This window comes from Oncorhynchus nerka, linkage group LG6, assembly GCF_034236695.1.
Source record: "Oncorhynchus nerka isolate Pitt River linkage group LG6, Oner_Uvic_2.0, whole genome shotgun sequence".
In the NCBI taxonomy this organism is placed as follows: Eukaryota; Metazoa; Chordata; class Actinopteri; order Salmoniformes; family Salmonidae; genus Oncorhynchus; species Oncorhynchus nerka.
The window spans coordinates 35,756,284-35,771,603 of NC_088401.1; the positions used below are offsets into that span (position 1 = coordinate 35,756,284).

The window sequence follows — 15,320 nt, forward strand, 5'->3', positions numbered from 1 at the left end:
TTGAGCCAAAAAAAGTATTGCAAAAAGAAATATCACAACGATCATAATAAAAAATGTTATTCCAGCCCTACTGCCAATACAAAAATTGTGGATAAGACACAACCAAACATTGTGTTAGAGCAGTAGTTGTGGGGAAATGCCAGAATTCTAGGATGTTTGAAGTGTGAAGGGGCATTGTCAGGTGAAATTACCCCCTGGACCCTGTTCAAAAGTAGTGCACTACATAGGGAATATGGTGCCATTTGGGACGCACATCAAGTCATTTGTCACCCGTTGAGTGTGGCCTGGGAAGTCTAGTTAATTCCAGCCTCTTTGTATGAGCTGGGAGAAGATCTATCATCACACTGGCACCCTATAGTAACCCAGTCTGAGAGAAGACTGTCCGTCACAGCCGCCATAGGAGGCATGCGTTGCATCTCAAACGACCCCCCTAGTCCTTATATAGTGCACTACTTCACTATACAAAGAATAGGGGACGCACCCATGTATGTAGCTTTGAATGAGCATTGAGTGAGCAACATTCCTCACTTTTACCTTCTCAAAGAGAAACGTGCTTCTTTTATTGCCTTTAACTGAGCTCTGTTTGCTCTCTCAAAGGTCTATATTTCCACAATCACTCCAACATTCTCCCTGGTGCCAACGGTATGCCAGGAATCTTGATGCATCTCAAATGAAACAGTTGTGTTTTTCTTCCCAATTTTTTTTGTAAATATACTCTGGAAAAACCACTACTCTAGGGTGATTGAGTTGGATAAGTTATCTACCAAACTCAGCTGGTGTTCTGTGTAATCGAATGGGGCTTATAAGCTCAGTGCTCATATTAGCTTAGTTGGGGGAAGTGTGTGTGTGTGTGTGCGACTGTGTGTATCTTTGTGTACGTGTGTAACCGCCTGTCTGTCTGCCTGTCTGCGCCTGTGCGTGTGTGTTTGTGCTCGTGCATGCATCGGTGTGTGTCTTTGTGTTGTGTGTGAATGCTTTTGTCCATCAGTTCACCGGGTTCAGTTCCTCTCAGCGTACCTCAGTGTTCGAGGAGGCCACTCCCCCTAGTGTCTATAATCAGTAAAACTCATACGTAAATCACCATATTCAAAGAAACGTGCTGTTTATACTTTTTTACATAACAGTACCCAATGTACAAACTGAAATCCATCCAAAACATGCACCCCAACGCTAAACCACCTCATTTGTATCATGATAATCCTTTCATATGGCCCGTATCCTGTCTTATGGAATATCTCTTTTCACCTCATTCAATCTCATCCTGCACATCTACAGAGAGAGAAGCACGACGCTGCTTCCCAAATGGGTTCCTTTTGCATTCCTTTGACATTTTAAGTAGAAATTGTGCACCAATATTTAATTTTAAAAGCCTGTTATATTAAACGAAGTGCCCTTTAATATAGACCACATGGGGAATTTAAAAAAAATTAAAGACTTCCTAGAGCCAAAATGCATTTAAAAAAAAAAACATTTTGTCCCTCTGTGCACCCTCTGTGACTTCTAGAAAGGTTTTTAACCCCAACGTTTCTCCATGTTCGCCATCATTGTAAATCCCTAGTCATTTTGCTGCTTGGACAAAGTCATTTCTGAAGAATGATTTATTTAATGTGATTATTATTTATTTCATTGTAAGGTCAACCCTGTTACGTGAACCGAACTCTTGTTTAAATGTGGTGGAACTATTCCTTTAAACATTAAACCTTTAAATCGTCAAATCCATAGGCAGTGCATCCATAAGTCTAGGGGAAGCTTTGCCTAAAGTAAGTTGAATTAAATTGCCAAAATTATATAGCCTAATTAGCCTACACTTGTCAATACATAAATAAATACAATCATTCAAATAGTCTACTAAAGCATGATTTGGCCAGAGGAATATTAGCTTCTTCAAAAAAAAATCATTTTAAAATCGCTTTGCCGACAGTTGCAGAACTCAACTTTCTCTACCGCTCCGCAAGCAGGATTCTCGCTGCTCACCTACCCACAATCCCCTGCACATTTCTCTGCGTGCCCTCGTTGAAAATGAATTGGGGAGGAATTTCTCCAGCCTCATTCATTGTTGGTGAAAACCTTCTATTGGCACCCCCGGTGAGTGCACTGCACATACTTACTATTTAGAATTGTTGGGTAAATGGTAAATTTGTTTTTGGACAATAATTTCCACCTGCAGTTTAGATGGGCATCGTATTCTATTGCTGTCTCCCCTTCTCGTAGGCCTATTATATGGATCAGACAACGCCTGTTTGTCAGTGTCAGCAGAGTAGGCTAACCTGCAATTTGTCGTATTACAAAAGATTCTGCAAATGTCTCCAGTCATATAAAGTGTAGTATAATTGCATGACATGTGTTTAGAAAAGGCTAAATGTTTCCTGTGCAAAGAAAGAAGTAGGTATCTAATACATCCTAGGCCTTCTCCTAGGACAGCCTAGGCCAGCCATGCATTGAACTGTCTTTTTTTTGTGAACAGTGATTGAGTTATATTATAAATTATGATTATCGAATCTACTCATCACATTACCAATAGTAGGCTATCTTACATACAGTAAGTCTGCAAATGCGATGAAGCATCGAATGCTTTATTATAAAAGGTGCATTTTTATGGTGTACATTAGCTTCCCCAAACTTGAAACTCACGTGCCTCCTATTGTCAAATCATAGTGTAAAAGCAGGTGAGCTGGTTCTACCTTTTTATGGTGTTTTGTGGTGGAAAACTGAGCGGGACCAGCATAACACGTCAACTGTTGTAGAATTTGTTTTAAGTACCCCCCCCAGAGGAAGTTGACGCCTCACCTTCAACCTAATTTCCTGTCCGAGAAAGGAAATGCACGTTTAGGTTCCACCTCTGAAGAATGACAAAGCTACTTATTGGGTGTGGGAATTTCCATGTGGAGTTCATAAACATGAACAAATAGAGAGCACTGACAGCTGTCAGTGTAACTAGCTAGCTAACCTTATACAGCTAGCTAATGTTTTTAGTGGCCCTATGGCCAGGTGGCCCTATGGCTGGTTCTGGATTTGTCATAAGCATTGATTTAAGGAAAAAATTTGGCTACGAATCTAGTTAGAAAGACTTAGACGAAGTTCCTGTTATATGGATAACTATTGAAAGATAGCTGATATGTGTTTTTCAACATTGTAATGGACACGTTGCAAACTTTGGTAGGTAAGCTGCTGGCAGGCTTTGGCACAGCAAAGTCAAGTCAGCCTGTGCTGATGGTTCTCACAGGGGAAGTGAAATGATAGGCTACAATGACTTTGCTCATGATCACGCACGCCGCAAAATGACATGTAACTATAACATGCTGACCACACCGTTCGTGTCACGTGCACGAGCGTTGCAGAATAAATGTGCATATACATGTTCCTCAATCATTGCACCCACACTGCATGCACGCGTAAACAAGCGTCTGCGTAGCCACGTGCTAAAATAGAACTTGGTTATATTTGTGACGCTTGATGTGCTGCAAGTCCCGCCTCTCCCATCTCCTTATAGGTTTTTCGGAGCAAATACCCACGTGGGTGATTGAAAGATTAACTGAGGTCCACACTCCAGTCCAATTGGTGGAAATGCACCTTAAAGTTGGTCTGTCCAAAGAAGAAGAATAAACGTGGAGGAGAGATTACTAGAAACAAACTCTTGTTTCCCTTTTTATCTGTGGATTAATTGTAGGAGTAGAGGACCTTGTGCATTTCAGGTAAAATAACAACCCAATGTTTATATCCCAGGACAAATTAGCTAGCAACAGCAAGCTAGCTATCTAAATTGCCATAAATGTTTTAATGCTTTACGACCTGTCCCCAATTAACATAGTTGGTTCAGAGTTCCGTTTTGATACTCTAACCTGTGTGTCCTGATCGTGTCTGGTGTGGGTGGACAAAATCAACATGTGCACGGTTGCGCACGCGGACGTGCGGTCTGGTCAGTTCCTTGAATTTCTGGCTAGACACTTGAGGTTTCTAGCTGTCGCTACACCAATCAAAACAGTGGAGCGTGGAGTGAAGCAAGACTTTAGTGGTCAAAAACATTTATCTTGGGGCGACAGGGGCAGGCCAAATGCTATATAAACTGGTTAGATATGTATTTTGTATAGAGACTAGCTAGAAGAAAAAAAAGTGAAAATGTACAAATTATCCAATGGATTATGACCCTTTTCTGGGAGGGGGGTTGAACCCCCTATTATCATTTGTTCCATGGCTCAGGTGGCCAAGTGGACACAAGGCTATTTGGCCCTTCAAAGAGGAATAACTTTTTTGCTGTTTCTGATTAAGAAACAATGCAATGGGGTGGTAACATTAAAATAAATGTTACCAGCCCTGAATCAAAGCGTAGGCTGAAAATAATTTGTCATATCATAGGAAAAGACAACGCATTCACACGGATTTGCACAAAATGACAGTTCGGATTTGTCACTTCAAGGCCAACTAGATCATACTAGCAGACAGTTTGTTCACATCGAGATGGGTGCTTTCATAGTCTCACCTGCTGAGCATACTGGAGAGAAACACAATGAGCTCCGGCTCGCGTCATCCGCGAACAGACGGCCATCATTACTCCATAAATACGCTTCTAGCACAGCGCATTTGGTCCAAAAGCAGGGAAAAACAGGGCAGACAAAAGATACATTAGCAGGCATCTGTATCTCTGTATATTGGTCTCCTGGAACAGACTACGTAGGCGCTAAGCTATCAGCTCGGTGCGGCATAATAGAGCCGGTCTGGACAGAGATGCATGACTCATAGCGCTCATCCCTCATGAGCAATTGACAAGTTAGTTGAGCAATTTCGAATGACTTGTGGTTGAAACTGTTTTGTTGGTTAAAATCTCATTTGGTGGGTTTGCCTAGTTTGTCCTATCACTAAAATCAAGTATGTTACACAAAAATAACACTGTATGCCATTAAGCAGCCTCTTTTATCCAAAGCAACTTACAGTCATGCGAGCATACATTTTTCATATGGGTGGCCCCAGCGTGAATTTTTCAAATGGGTGGCCCGAGCAGGAATCAAACCCATGATTATTGGCAATGCAAGCACCATGCTCTACCAACTGAACCACATAGGACCACAATGATCATTTGTCATATTTACCTCCAAAATAATGTAACTAAGCACCTAAATAGCAGTAGGCATCCATAGAAACAAAGCCTACTGTTTGCACCTCTGGCATCTAAGCATATAATAGTGTTGTATGAGAAGCACCCAGACATCCCCTCCCCTGGTGTAGGGGCTTGAAAGGATTGTCAGACTTGATTTTTACAGGCCTCGTCTGCCTCCTACATGGTCTGCTTCCAGCAGCATATCCATAGAACTACCATGAGAATCTAGCTGGGTTCAAGGATAGTCCACCATGTCATTAATACATGAACACTGCTATCTCTCTGCAGTGGGATTCTGTGTGTGTGTGTGTGTGTGTGTGTGTGTGTGTGTGTGTGTGTGTGTGCAAGCTTATGTACTTGCGTGTGTGTTTCTCAAGTCTTTTCACAACAAAGAGCATATTGTTAGGAAACATGACTGTTTTTCAAATGTGTTTAGAGTCATCGACAACAACAATGCAGCGGTGTGAATCCAATAGAGACATCAGAATATGTTCTGTCCCAAATGGCACTCTATTCCCTATATAGTGCACTACTTTTGACCAGAACCCTATGGATCCTATATAGTGAATAGGGTGCCATTTAGGACGCATCCTATATGTGGAGGTAATTAGAGCTGATTTCTCTCCCCAGAGGAAGTCAAACACACAAAGGTCAAAATAACAACAAACGCCTACACACTCTGCTACTGCACTGCAGGGGCAGCTCCACACACACAGTACTTAGTGTTTCTGGAGTGCTGGACAACCTTTAATCTGTTCCCTAGGCTCACATTGGAGTTTTTTTTTAACATCACAAAAAACGTCTTCCTCTTCTGAATTATAAATGGTCTTTTAGTTTAGACCAGGGGTTTCAAACTTAATTCGTGGAGGGCTGTGTGTCTGCTGGTCTTTGGGACTTACTTTCAATTTGCAGCAATCTACAGTTGCTACATCCATTTTTGGGCATTGAAGTAATGATATATAGCCATTGGTTCTAGAAGAATATAACTTATGAATGCCTCTTGAGTAGAGGTCGACCAATTATGATTATGATACCGATTATTGGAGGACCCCAAAAAAAGCCAATACCAATTAATCGGCCGATTTAAACATTTTTTTATTTGTAATAATGACAATTACAACAATACTTAATGAACACTTATTTTAACTTGATATAATACATCAATAAAATCAATTTAGCCTAAATAATGAAACATGTTCAATTTGGCTTAAATCATGCAAAAACAAAGTGTTGGGGAAGAAAGTAAAAGTGCAATATGTGCTATGTAAGAAAGCTAACGTTTCAGTTCCTTCCTCAGAACATGAGAACATATGAAAGCTGGTGGTTCCTTTTAACATGAGTCTTCAATATTCCCAGGTAAGAAGTTTTTAGGTTGTAGTTATTATAGGAATTATAGGACTATTTCTCTCTATACAATTTGTATTTCATATACCTTTGACTATTGGATGTTCTTATAGGCACTTTAGTATTGCCAGTGTAACAGTATAGCTTCCGTCCCTCTCCTCGCTCCTACCTGGGCTCGAACCAGGAACACATCGACAACAGCCACCCTCGATGCAGCGTTTACCCATCGCTCCACAAAAGCTGAGGCCATTGCAGAGCAAGGGGAACAACTACTCCAAGTCTCAGAGCGAGTGACGTTTGAAAAGCTATTAGCGCACACCCCGCTAACCAGCTAGCCATTTCACATCGGTTACACTGCCTAATCTCGGGAGTGGATAGGCTTGAAGTCATAAACAGCGCAATGCTTGAAGCATTGCGAAGAGCTGCTGGCAAAACGCATGAAAGTGCTGTTTGAATGAATGCTTACGAGCCTGCTGGTGCCTACCATCGCTCAGTCAGACTGCTCTATCAAATATTAAATCATAGACTTAATTATAACATAATAACACAGAAATAAGAGCCGCAGGTCATTAATATGGTCGAATCTGGAAACTATCATCTCGAAAACAAAACGTTTATTCTTTCAGTGAAATACGGAACCGTTCGGTATTTTATCTAACGGGTGGCATCCCTAAGTCTAAATATTACTGTTACATTGCACAACCTTCAATGTTATGTCATAATTACGTAAAATTCTGGCAAATTAGTTCGCAACGAGCCAGGCGGCCCAAACTGTTGCATATACCCTGACTCTGCATGCAATGAACGCAAGAGAAGTGACACAATTTCACCTGGTTAATATTGCCTGCTAACCTGGATTTCTTTTAGCTAAATATGCAGGTTTAAAAATATATACTTCTGTGTATTGATTTTAAGAAAGGCATTGATGTTTATGGTTAGGTACAGTCATGCAACGATTGTGATTTATTCTCAAATGCGATTTTGTTAAATCATCCCCCGTTTTGCAAAGTTGGCTGTCTTTGTTAGGAAGAAATAGTCTTCACACAGTTCGCAACGAGCCAGGCGGCGCAAACTACTGCATATACCCTGACTCTGTTACAGGAGAAGTGACACATTTTCCCTAGTTAAATTAAATTCATGTTAGCAGGCAATATTAACTAAATATGCAGGTTTAAAAATATATACTTGTGTATTGATTTTAAGAAAGGCATGGATGTTTATGGTTAGGTACACGTTGGAGCAACGACAGTCCTTTTTCGCGACTGCGCACCGCATCGATTATATGCAAAGCGGAACACGCTAGATAAAATAGTAATATCGTCAACCATGTGTAGTTAACTAGTCATTATGATTGATTGATTGTTTTTTATAAGACAAGTTTAATGCTAGCTAGCAACTTGGTTTCTTGGTTTCTTACTGCATTCGCTTAACAGGCAGGCTCCTGGTGGAGTGTAATGTAAAGCAGGTGGTTAGAGCGTTGGACGAGTTAACCGTACGGTTGCAAGATTGAATCCCCGATCTGACAAGGTAAAAATCTGTCGTTCTGCCCCTGAACAAGGCAGTTAACCCATCGTTCCTAGGCCGCCATGGAAACTAAGAATGTGTTCTTAACTGACTTGCCTAGTTAAATAAAGGTGTAAAAACACACACAAAAAAAAAAAGAAGTCAAAATCGGTGTCCAAAAATACAGATTTCCGATTGTTATGAAAACTTGAAATCGGCCCTAATTAATCGGCCATTCCGATTAATCGGTCGACCTCTACTCATGAGCTCAGTGAATCCGTCTTACACCATCAGAAACCAAAATATAAGCTTGTCTCACTCCAAAGGATGTAAACAATGTCACTGTAAACAAACACAGCTTCAAAACATGGTTAAAACTGTCATTTAGCTCTCATGGCCGGTCAGTCCTTTGACCCATAACTCCCTCTATGAATTTGAGAGTGGTTACATTTCTCCAGGCCCATCACTGAGCTGTCCATCAAAGTGGTGGCGTGGCCGCTTTGTTATTGTTTAAACTGCAGATTGCTAGTTTAAAGACCTAGACAACCAGATGAGGGGAGTTCCTATCCAATCAATGGCCTTTATTGATCAATCAAGTACAAGGGAGGAGTTTGACATCCCTGGTTTAGACTGTTATGTCGACAATACCTTCCAGTCCCACTCATCATCAACAACAAAAACACAAGCTGTGTGTGTGCATAGGGCTGTGATGGTAATTGAAGAACCTGTATAACTGACAGGTATGGGTTTCATAACTTTAGTTAAATTTAGATAAACCTAATAGCGGGAAATTATTATAAAAATAAATTCTAATTATAACAGTCTAAAATCTGTTATCTATGCATCTTTCTACATCAGCTCCTATTTATAACTTTCCTTTGATGCTCAAGCAGCTAATATGCGAGATGCACGGGGAGTTCAGAGCGCTATAGGCTATGGGACTTCAGTAAAAAAAACATTTGATGAGGGGGCTTTCTTTTATACAATGCACGTTTCATTGCTTGCTAGGAGATAAATAAATCGGTTTCCTTAAAAATAAAGGTTGGATGTGTCTGACTATTATTATTATTATTCAACAGCAGTCGACAAGGTTGTTCTGGCTCTGAGGCCTATAATGCTCTAATATTGTGTAAAATGGACAACGTGCCAATCCTCTCCAACCTGGCTATATCGGTTTCCGTGTACATTGGCCTGGCCAATTACCGTAACCTCAAATTCCAAGAACATCACAGCCTTATGTGTGCTTTATTGCATGTGCGCGTGTGTGTGTCCTGTAATACATACGAGAGGTGGAGAAGGTCGGTCAAGTGGAGGTTGACCCTCCGACCCAGACGTTCCATCAGGTCCAAGCCCTGGTCAGAGGTGAGGGAGCTGGGAGGACAGAAAGAGAGAGCATGTTATCAAAGATAATACTCCTTCATTTTAGTATAAAACAAACCAGCCACAGAACCAGCAACAACCAGCCCTGTAAATTAGCATGACTGGGTTTCCACATCTCATTGACATGTACATAAAATAACAATTATTAGACACACAAGCTTGCACACACACACAGTATAGATGTGCACACACACAGTATAGATGTGCACGCATGGACACATGCACGGACACACACTGCCTTGCACCAGGGGAATAGGGATCAGGTGCCTCTTCAGGCTTGGCAAATCACCTGCATTTTCCAGCAATGAGACAAACAATAAGGTGCAAATGGAACCGGCGTGAGGTGTAATGGCTGTATCATATGGACGTGCGTCACTCACACACACACACACACACACACACACACACACACACACACACACACACACACACACACACACACACACACACACACACACACACACACACACACACACACACACACACACACACAGTTAGATGCATAATAATGTGAAAATGGAATGGATGTGTGAAAGTGTAATGGCTCTATGATAAAGCCATACTCCATCTGAGCTCAGTCCAGTGGCTGCTCTCTCACTCAGAGAGGAAATCGCCCAAGGAAACAGAGTCTATGTCCCACATGGCACCCTATTCCCTACATACTACACTACTCTTGACTAGGGCCCATGGATTCTCCCTAAGGGCCCTGGTCAAAATAAGTATACTGTACAGGAAATAGAATGCCATTTGGGACGTAGACAGAGGATGCTCTGTACCCAGGAAATGACAGGGCTAGATGAAGATCGTTGGGGTGAAAGATGACATACTGTATGAAGGTATGTAGGTACTGTATGTAGGCTGCAAAATATATCATGTACTGTACGTACCCTGTTTTGTCATATGTTTTTCCTTTAAAGGAATCTTGGAAGACTAAGCCAATATTGGGGTAAAAGAGACCAACCAACAGTGGTGTAAAATACTTTAAAGTACTACTTAAGTAGTTTGTGGTATCTGTGCTTTACTTTACTATTTATATTTTTGCCAACTTTTACTTTTACTTCACTACATTCCCAAAGGAAATAAATGTACTTTTTACTCCATACCTTTTCCCTGACACCCAAAAGTACTAGTTACATTTTGACAGGAAAATGGTCCAATTCATGCACTTATTAAGAGAACATCCCTGGTCATCCCGACTGCCTCTGATCTGGTGGACTCACTAAACACAACTGCTTTGTTTGTAAATTATGTCTGAGTGTTGAAGTGTGCTCCTGGCTATCCATCTATAACAAATCAAATAAAACATTGTTTCGTCTGGTTTGCTTAAAATAAGGAATTTGAAATGATTTATACTTTTACTTTTAATACTTGAGTATATTTTAGCAATTCCATTTACTTTTGATATGTAAGTATATTTAAAACAAAATACTTTTAGACTTTTACTCAAGTAGAATTTTACTGGGTCATTTTCTATTAAGGTATCTTTACTTTTACTCAAGTATGAACATTTTGTACTTTTCCCCAAAACTGCCAACCAATAACAATAGACAAAAATGTAAATGTAAACTGGTGTGCATCCTCAGGTACACTCTTAGAAAAAGGGTCCCAAAAGGGTTCTCCCCATAGGAGAACCCTTTTTGGTTCCAGGTAAAACTATTTTGGAATCCATGTAGAACCCTCTGTGGAAATGGTTCTAGATGGAACTCAAAAGAGTTCTAACTGGAACCAAAAGGGTTCTACCTGGAACCAATAAGGGTTCTTCAAAGGATTCTCCTATAGAGAGACAAAGAACCCTTTTAAGTTCAAGACAGCATCTTTCTAAGAGTGTAGTATGCTGGCCTGTTTGCACATAATTATAACATCCTCTAATATTGGATTACATCTACAGTGCATTCAGAAATGATTCAGACCCCTAGACTTTTTCCACATTTTGTTACGTTGCAGCATTATTCAAAAAAGTATTAAATCATTTTGTTCCCCCTCATAAATCTACACACAAGTATTAAGACCCTTTACTCAGTACTTTGTTGAAGCACATTTGGCAGTGATTACAGCCTTGAGACTTCTTGGGTATGACGCTACAAGCTTGGCACACCTGTATTTGGGGAGTTTCTCTAATTCTTTTCTGCAGATGCTCTCAAGCTCTGTCAGGTTGGATGGGGAGCGTCGCTGCACATCTATTTTCAAGTCTCTCCAGAGATTTTCGATCGGGATCAAGTGCGGGCTCTGGCAGGACCACTCAAGGACTTTCAAAAACTTGTCCCGAAGCTACTCCAGCATTGTCTTGACTGTGTGCTTCGAGTCGTAGTCCTGTTGGAAGATGAACCTTCACCCCAGTCGGAGGTCCTGAGTGCTCTGGAGCAGGTTTTCATCAAGGATCTCCCTGTACTTTGCTCCATTCATCTTTCCCTCATTCCTGACTAGTCTCCCAGTCCCTGCCGCTGAAAAACATCCCCACAGCATGATGCTGCCACCACCATACTTCCCCGTAGGGATGGTGCCAGGTTTCCTCCAAACATGACACTTGGCATTCAGGTCAACGAGTTTCATCAGACCAGAGAACCTGGTTTCTCATGGTCGGATTATCTTTAGGGGCCTTTTGGCAAACTCCAAGCGGGCTTTCATGTGCCTTTTACTGATGAGTAAAGGCCTGATTGGTGGAGTGCTGCAGAGATGGAAGGTTCTCCCATCTTCACAGAAGAACTCTGGAGCTCTGTCAGAGTGACCATCGGGTTCTTGGTTACCTCCCTGACCAAGGCCCTTCTCCCCCGATTGCTCAGTTTGGCCCGGCGGCCAGCTCTAGGAAGAGTCTGGGTGGTTCCAAACTTCTTGCATTTAAGAATGATGGAGGCCACTGTGTTCTCGAGGACTTTCAATGCTGCAGAAATGTTTTGGTACCCTTCCCCAGATCTGTGCCTCAACACAATCCTGTCTCAAAGCTCTAATTCCGTCAACCTCATGGCTTGGTTTGTGGGACCTCATTTAGATAGGTGTGTGCCTTTCCAAATCATGTCCAATCAATTGAATTTACCACCGGTGCACTCCAATCAAGTTGTCGAAACATCTCAAGGATGATCAATGAAAACAGGATGCACCGGAGCTCAATTTCTAGTCTCATAGCAAAGGGTCTGAATACTTACGTAAATAAGGTTGTCATTATGGGGTATTGCGTGTAGATTGACGAGGGAAAAAAATACTTTAATCAATTTTAAAACAAGGCTGTAATGTAACAAAATGTGGAAAAAGTCAAGGGGTCTGAATCCTTCCCGAATGCACTGTATATGAGACGCTTGGCTACTCTACCTTTAAGAAAGTGAGGTTCTCTTTTTATTCCTCTTTCGAGAGCTTTTTGAATGTTAAAGATTCAACCAAGTGATTCAAGACACGTTTGGTTACCTCCGTGGTAATTATAACAACTGGAGAGCTCAAGGAGTAACTTGTTTGTAGATGCTAGCACTTTTCCCTTGGGTCTCTCTCTCGCTCTCTCTCCCAATGTCAGGAGCTGTCAGATAAGCAGGTTAGCCTGGCCCCACTGCGGGTGGGGAAGGAGGTAGGGATAACAACTGTGCAATCATCGTGTCTGCAGCAAACTCTGGAAACCACGGCAGGCAGGCACCTGCTAGCTACAGCAACACCGGGCTGGGGATGCAGGAAGAGGGGGAGGAGGAAGAGAAGGAGGAGTAAGAAGAGAGAGAAAAGTCTGGGTGGAAGGTGACCTGTTCCTTTCGTCTCCCCTGGTGCGGTGTGTGTGTGTGTGTTGTCTAAAATATGGCCCATCAAGCCCGGATGGTCGGTGGCGAGCGCACCCCAAGACAGTGAGCGGCGGTGCTGTTGAACAGGTGAAGGACAGTGCTCTGACACCCTGCCTGATAACGGCCATTAAAGGGATTTGAGAAAGAGCCACAGGCGATAACACAGTCGATAGAAACGTATCTTGCGGTGTGAGGCTGAGCCGAAAGCAGAGTGAGTTTGACTGACTCCTGTGACCTTGCTGACACCATATCATCATTAACGCTGTAATACAGCGTGGTAATACCCACACCCAGGGACTTATCATCACAACTATTGTGCTCAAGTGCACCACCAAGGATTTCCAGCTATAGTTCCCTACAAAAAGAGAACATCTGTATATATCAGGGTTGTTTTGAAAGATGTTTGGTCTGTACTGTCCACAGTATTCCCACAATCAAAACTAATATAAGGTGAATAGAGAAAAACAGGAAAGACAGTGTTTGGAGATAACTGGTCATTGTGATGTGAGAGTATATATACATACAGTATATTTGGTAAATAGCAGCAAGTATAATCTTCACCATACTCACTCTGTGTCTGTAATGATGTAGCCAATGTCGCTGTGGTGGTCTTTCCCTTGCGGTGACTTTGAGTAAGCTTTGACTCCCATATGTACCACCTCCTCCTGGAGTCGCATGTCCTTCTTCTGTGGTTCTGCTAGGAGATTTCTCCCCTGTGGTTCTTCTGCCAGGAGGTCCGTCTCAGCCGCCGGAGGAGAAGGAGCTTCGGTACCGTACATCCACCTCTCCACCTCAGAGTCTACCAGGGAGTCAGAACCCTGGACATCCACCGGTTGGTCTGAGGTTCCATCATCTGGCTGGTCTGGAGCTCCATCCTCTCCTCCCATGGTCATGCTCCTCTCCTCCCAGGGGTGTGGTACAGGCACTTGGCCCTGTGTGGTCCTGCTCCTTACGTTCTCCAGACCCACTGTTCTCTGGCCCTCAATGGAGGGGTTGCCTGCAGCACCACCAGCAACACCAACCTCCAGCTCGGCATCAGGGGCATCACTGAAGGGGTCCATGTTGAGGTACTCCAAGAGCTTACTAACTAAGATTGGGTCCTGTGGTAGGATAATGCAGGTCCACCAATTACAGACCCATTGACTTGAATGAGAATTCCTGTTCTAGTGATTCTATTTCTATGATAGCAACACAGGAATTGTTATCTATTTTACTGCATAGGTTTTGCTTTATAAGAAGAGAGAACTTTCTTTTACATCATTAAGTATTACAAAAATGATATGTTTCCATTAAGTCTTAGTGTTTTTAGAAGTAATCCAATGAAAGTTAAACTTTTTTATTTTTGTATTATTTTTTTTACATCAGAGCAACTTGATGTTTCTGCAAATTCTCCACAAATTGCCAATTATTGATGAAAGGACTATATAAAACTAGACCTCTAATGAAAGACATTTGAAGGTAAATTACCGCTCTCAACTCAAGGAATATCAATCTATTCACTATGGGTTTCAAAGAGATTCTTGTGAAAATATCCTTTCGCAAATGTTCAAAAGGCTTTTCTAAGAGCTTTGTGAGTGTAAAACTAGTTTTCGTTCTTGTCCGTTTCATATTGAATATCTGCTTGCATAAAAAATAAAAATAACCCCTGTTTAAACTTTTTCGCAACAGTAGTATACTTCATTGTGGTAAGTGTTTGCTTGGACATGAAGTCGCTATTTTGAATCCAGTGTATCCGTTTAAGAGTACACAGTAAATTAGGCCTACCTTGTCATTAGGCTCAGAGTCTGCATCCACCATTTGTTTCCCTGTAAACAATCAGAATGTGAGAGGGTAAAACATTGACAAGAGAAAAGTACTATTGGCTAAAGGCTTTACAGCTAATAACCAAACAACCCAAAACATTTCCACAAAGGGTTTTGCTTTACTTTCACCCTGGTGATAAATGCAGGTCTACCTTTGTGTCTGTCTGACGATAATCTCTTGCGTACAGACTACTTAACATATACGAGCAACAATTGTTCTGGTGTGCGTTGGCTTTTCACCACTGGTCATTTGGACAAATGGCGATTTAAACAGGTGTGCGCGTCTTTGAATTGCGGGCGGGAAGGGGACATTCGGCCCATAGACTTGACTGAAGCTTGCAGAGAAGAGGGGAGTGGGGAGCTACCAACCTTCTTCTGATCCTCGTTCTAGTCTCTTTTCTCACACGGTGCCTTCAGAAAGTATTCATACGCCTTGACTTATTCCAG

General features: G+C 41.9%; 1 protein-coding gene across 1 annotated transcript in view; it reads right to left on the reverse strand.

Moving 5' to 3' along the window:
- ptprn2 (protein tyrosine phosphatase receptor type N2) overlaps positions 1-15,320 on the reverse strand; it is a 255,259-nt gene that overhangs the window by 155,439 nt on the left and 84,500 nt on the right. Inside the window, exons 7-9 of the mRNA XM_029661555.2 lie at positions 14,836-14,876; positions 13,642-14,171; positions 9,224-9,310 (exon numbers count right to left, since the gene is read on the reverse strand). Of these exons, the coding sequence (XP_029517415.2) occupies positions 9,224-9,310; positions 13,642-14,171; positions 14,836-14,876 (658 nt within the window). The remainder of the gene's footprint in view (positions 1-9,223; positions 9,311-13,641; positions 14,172-14,835; positions 14,877-15,320) is intronic.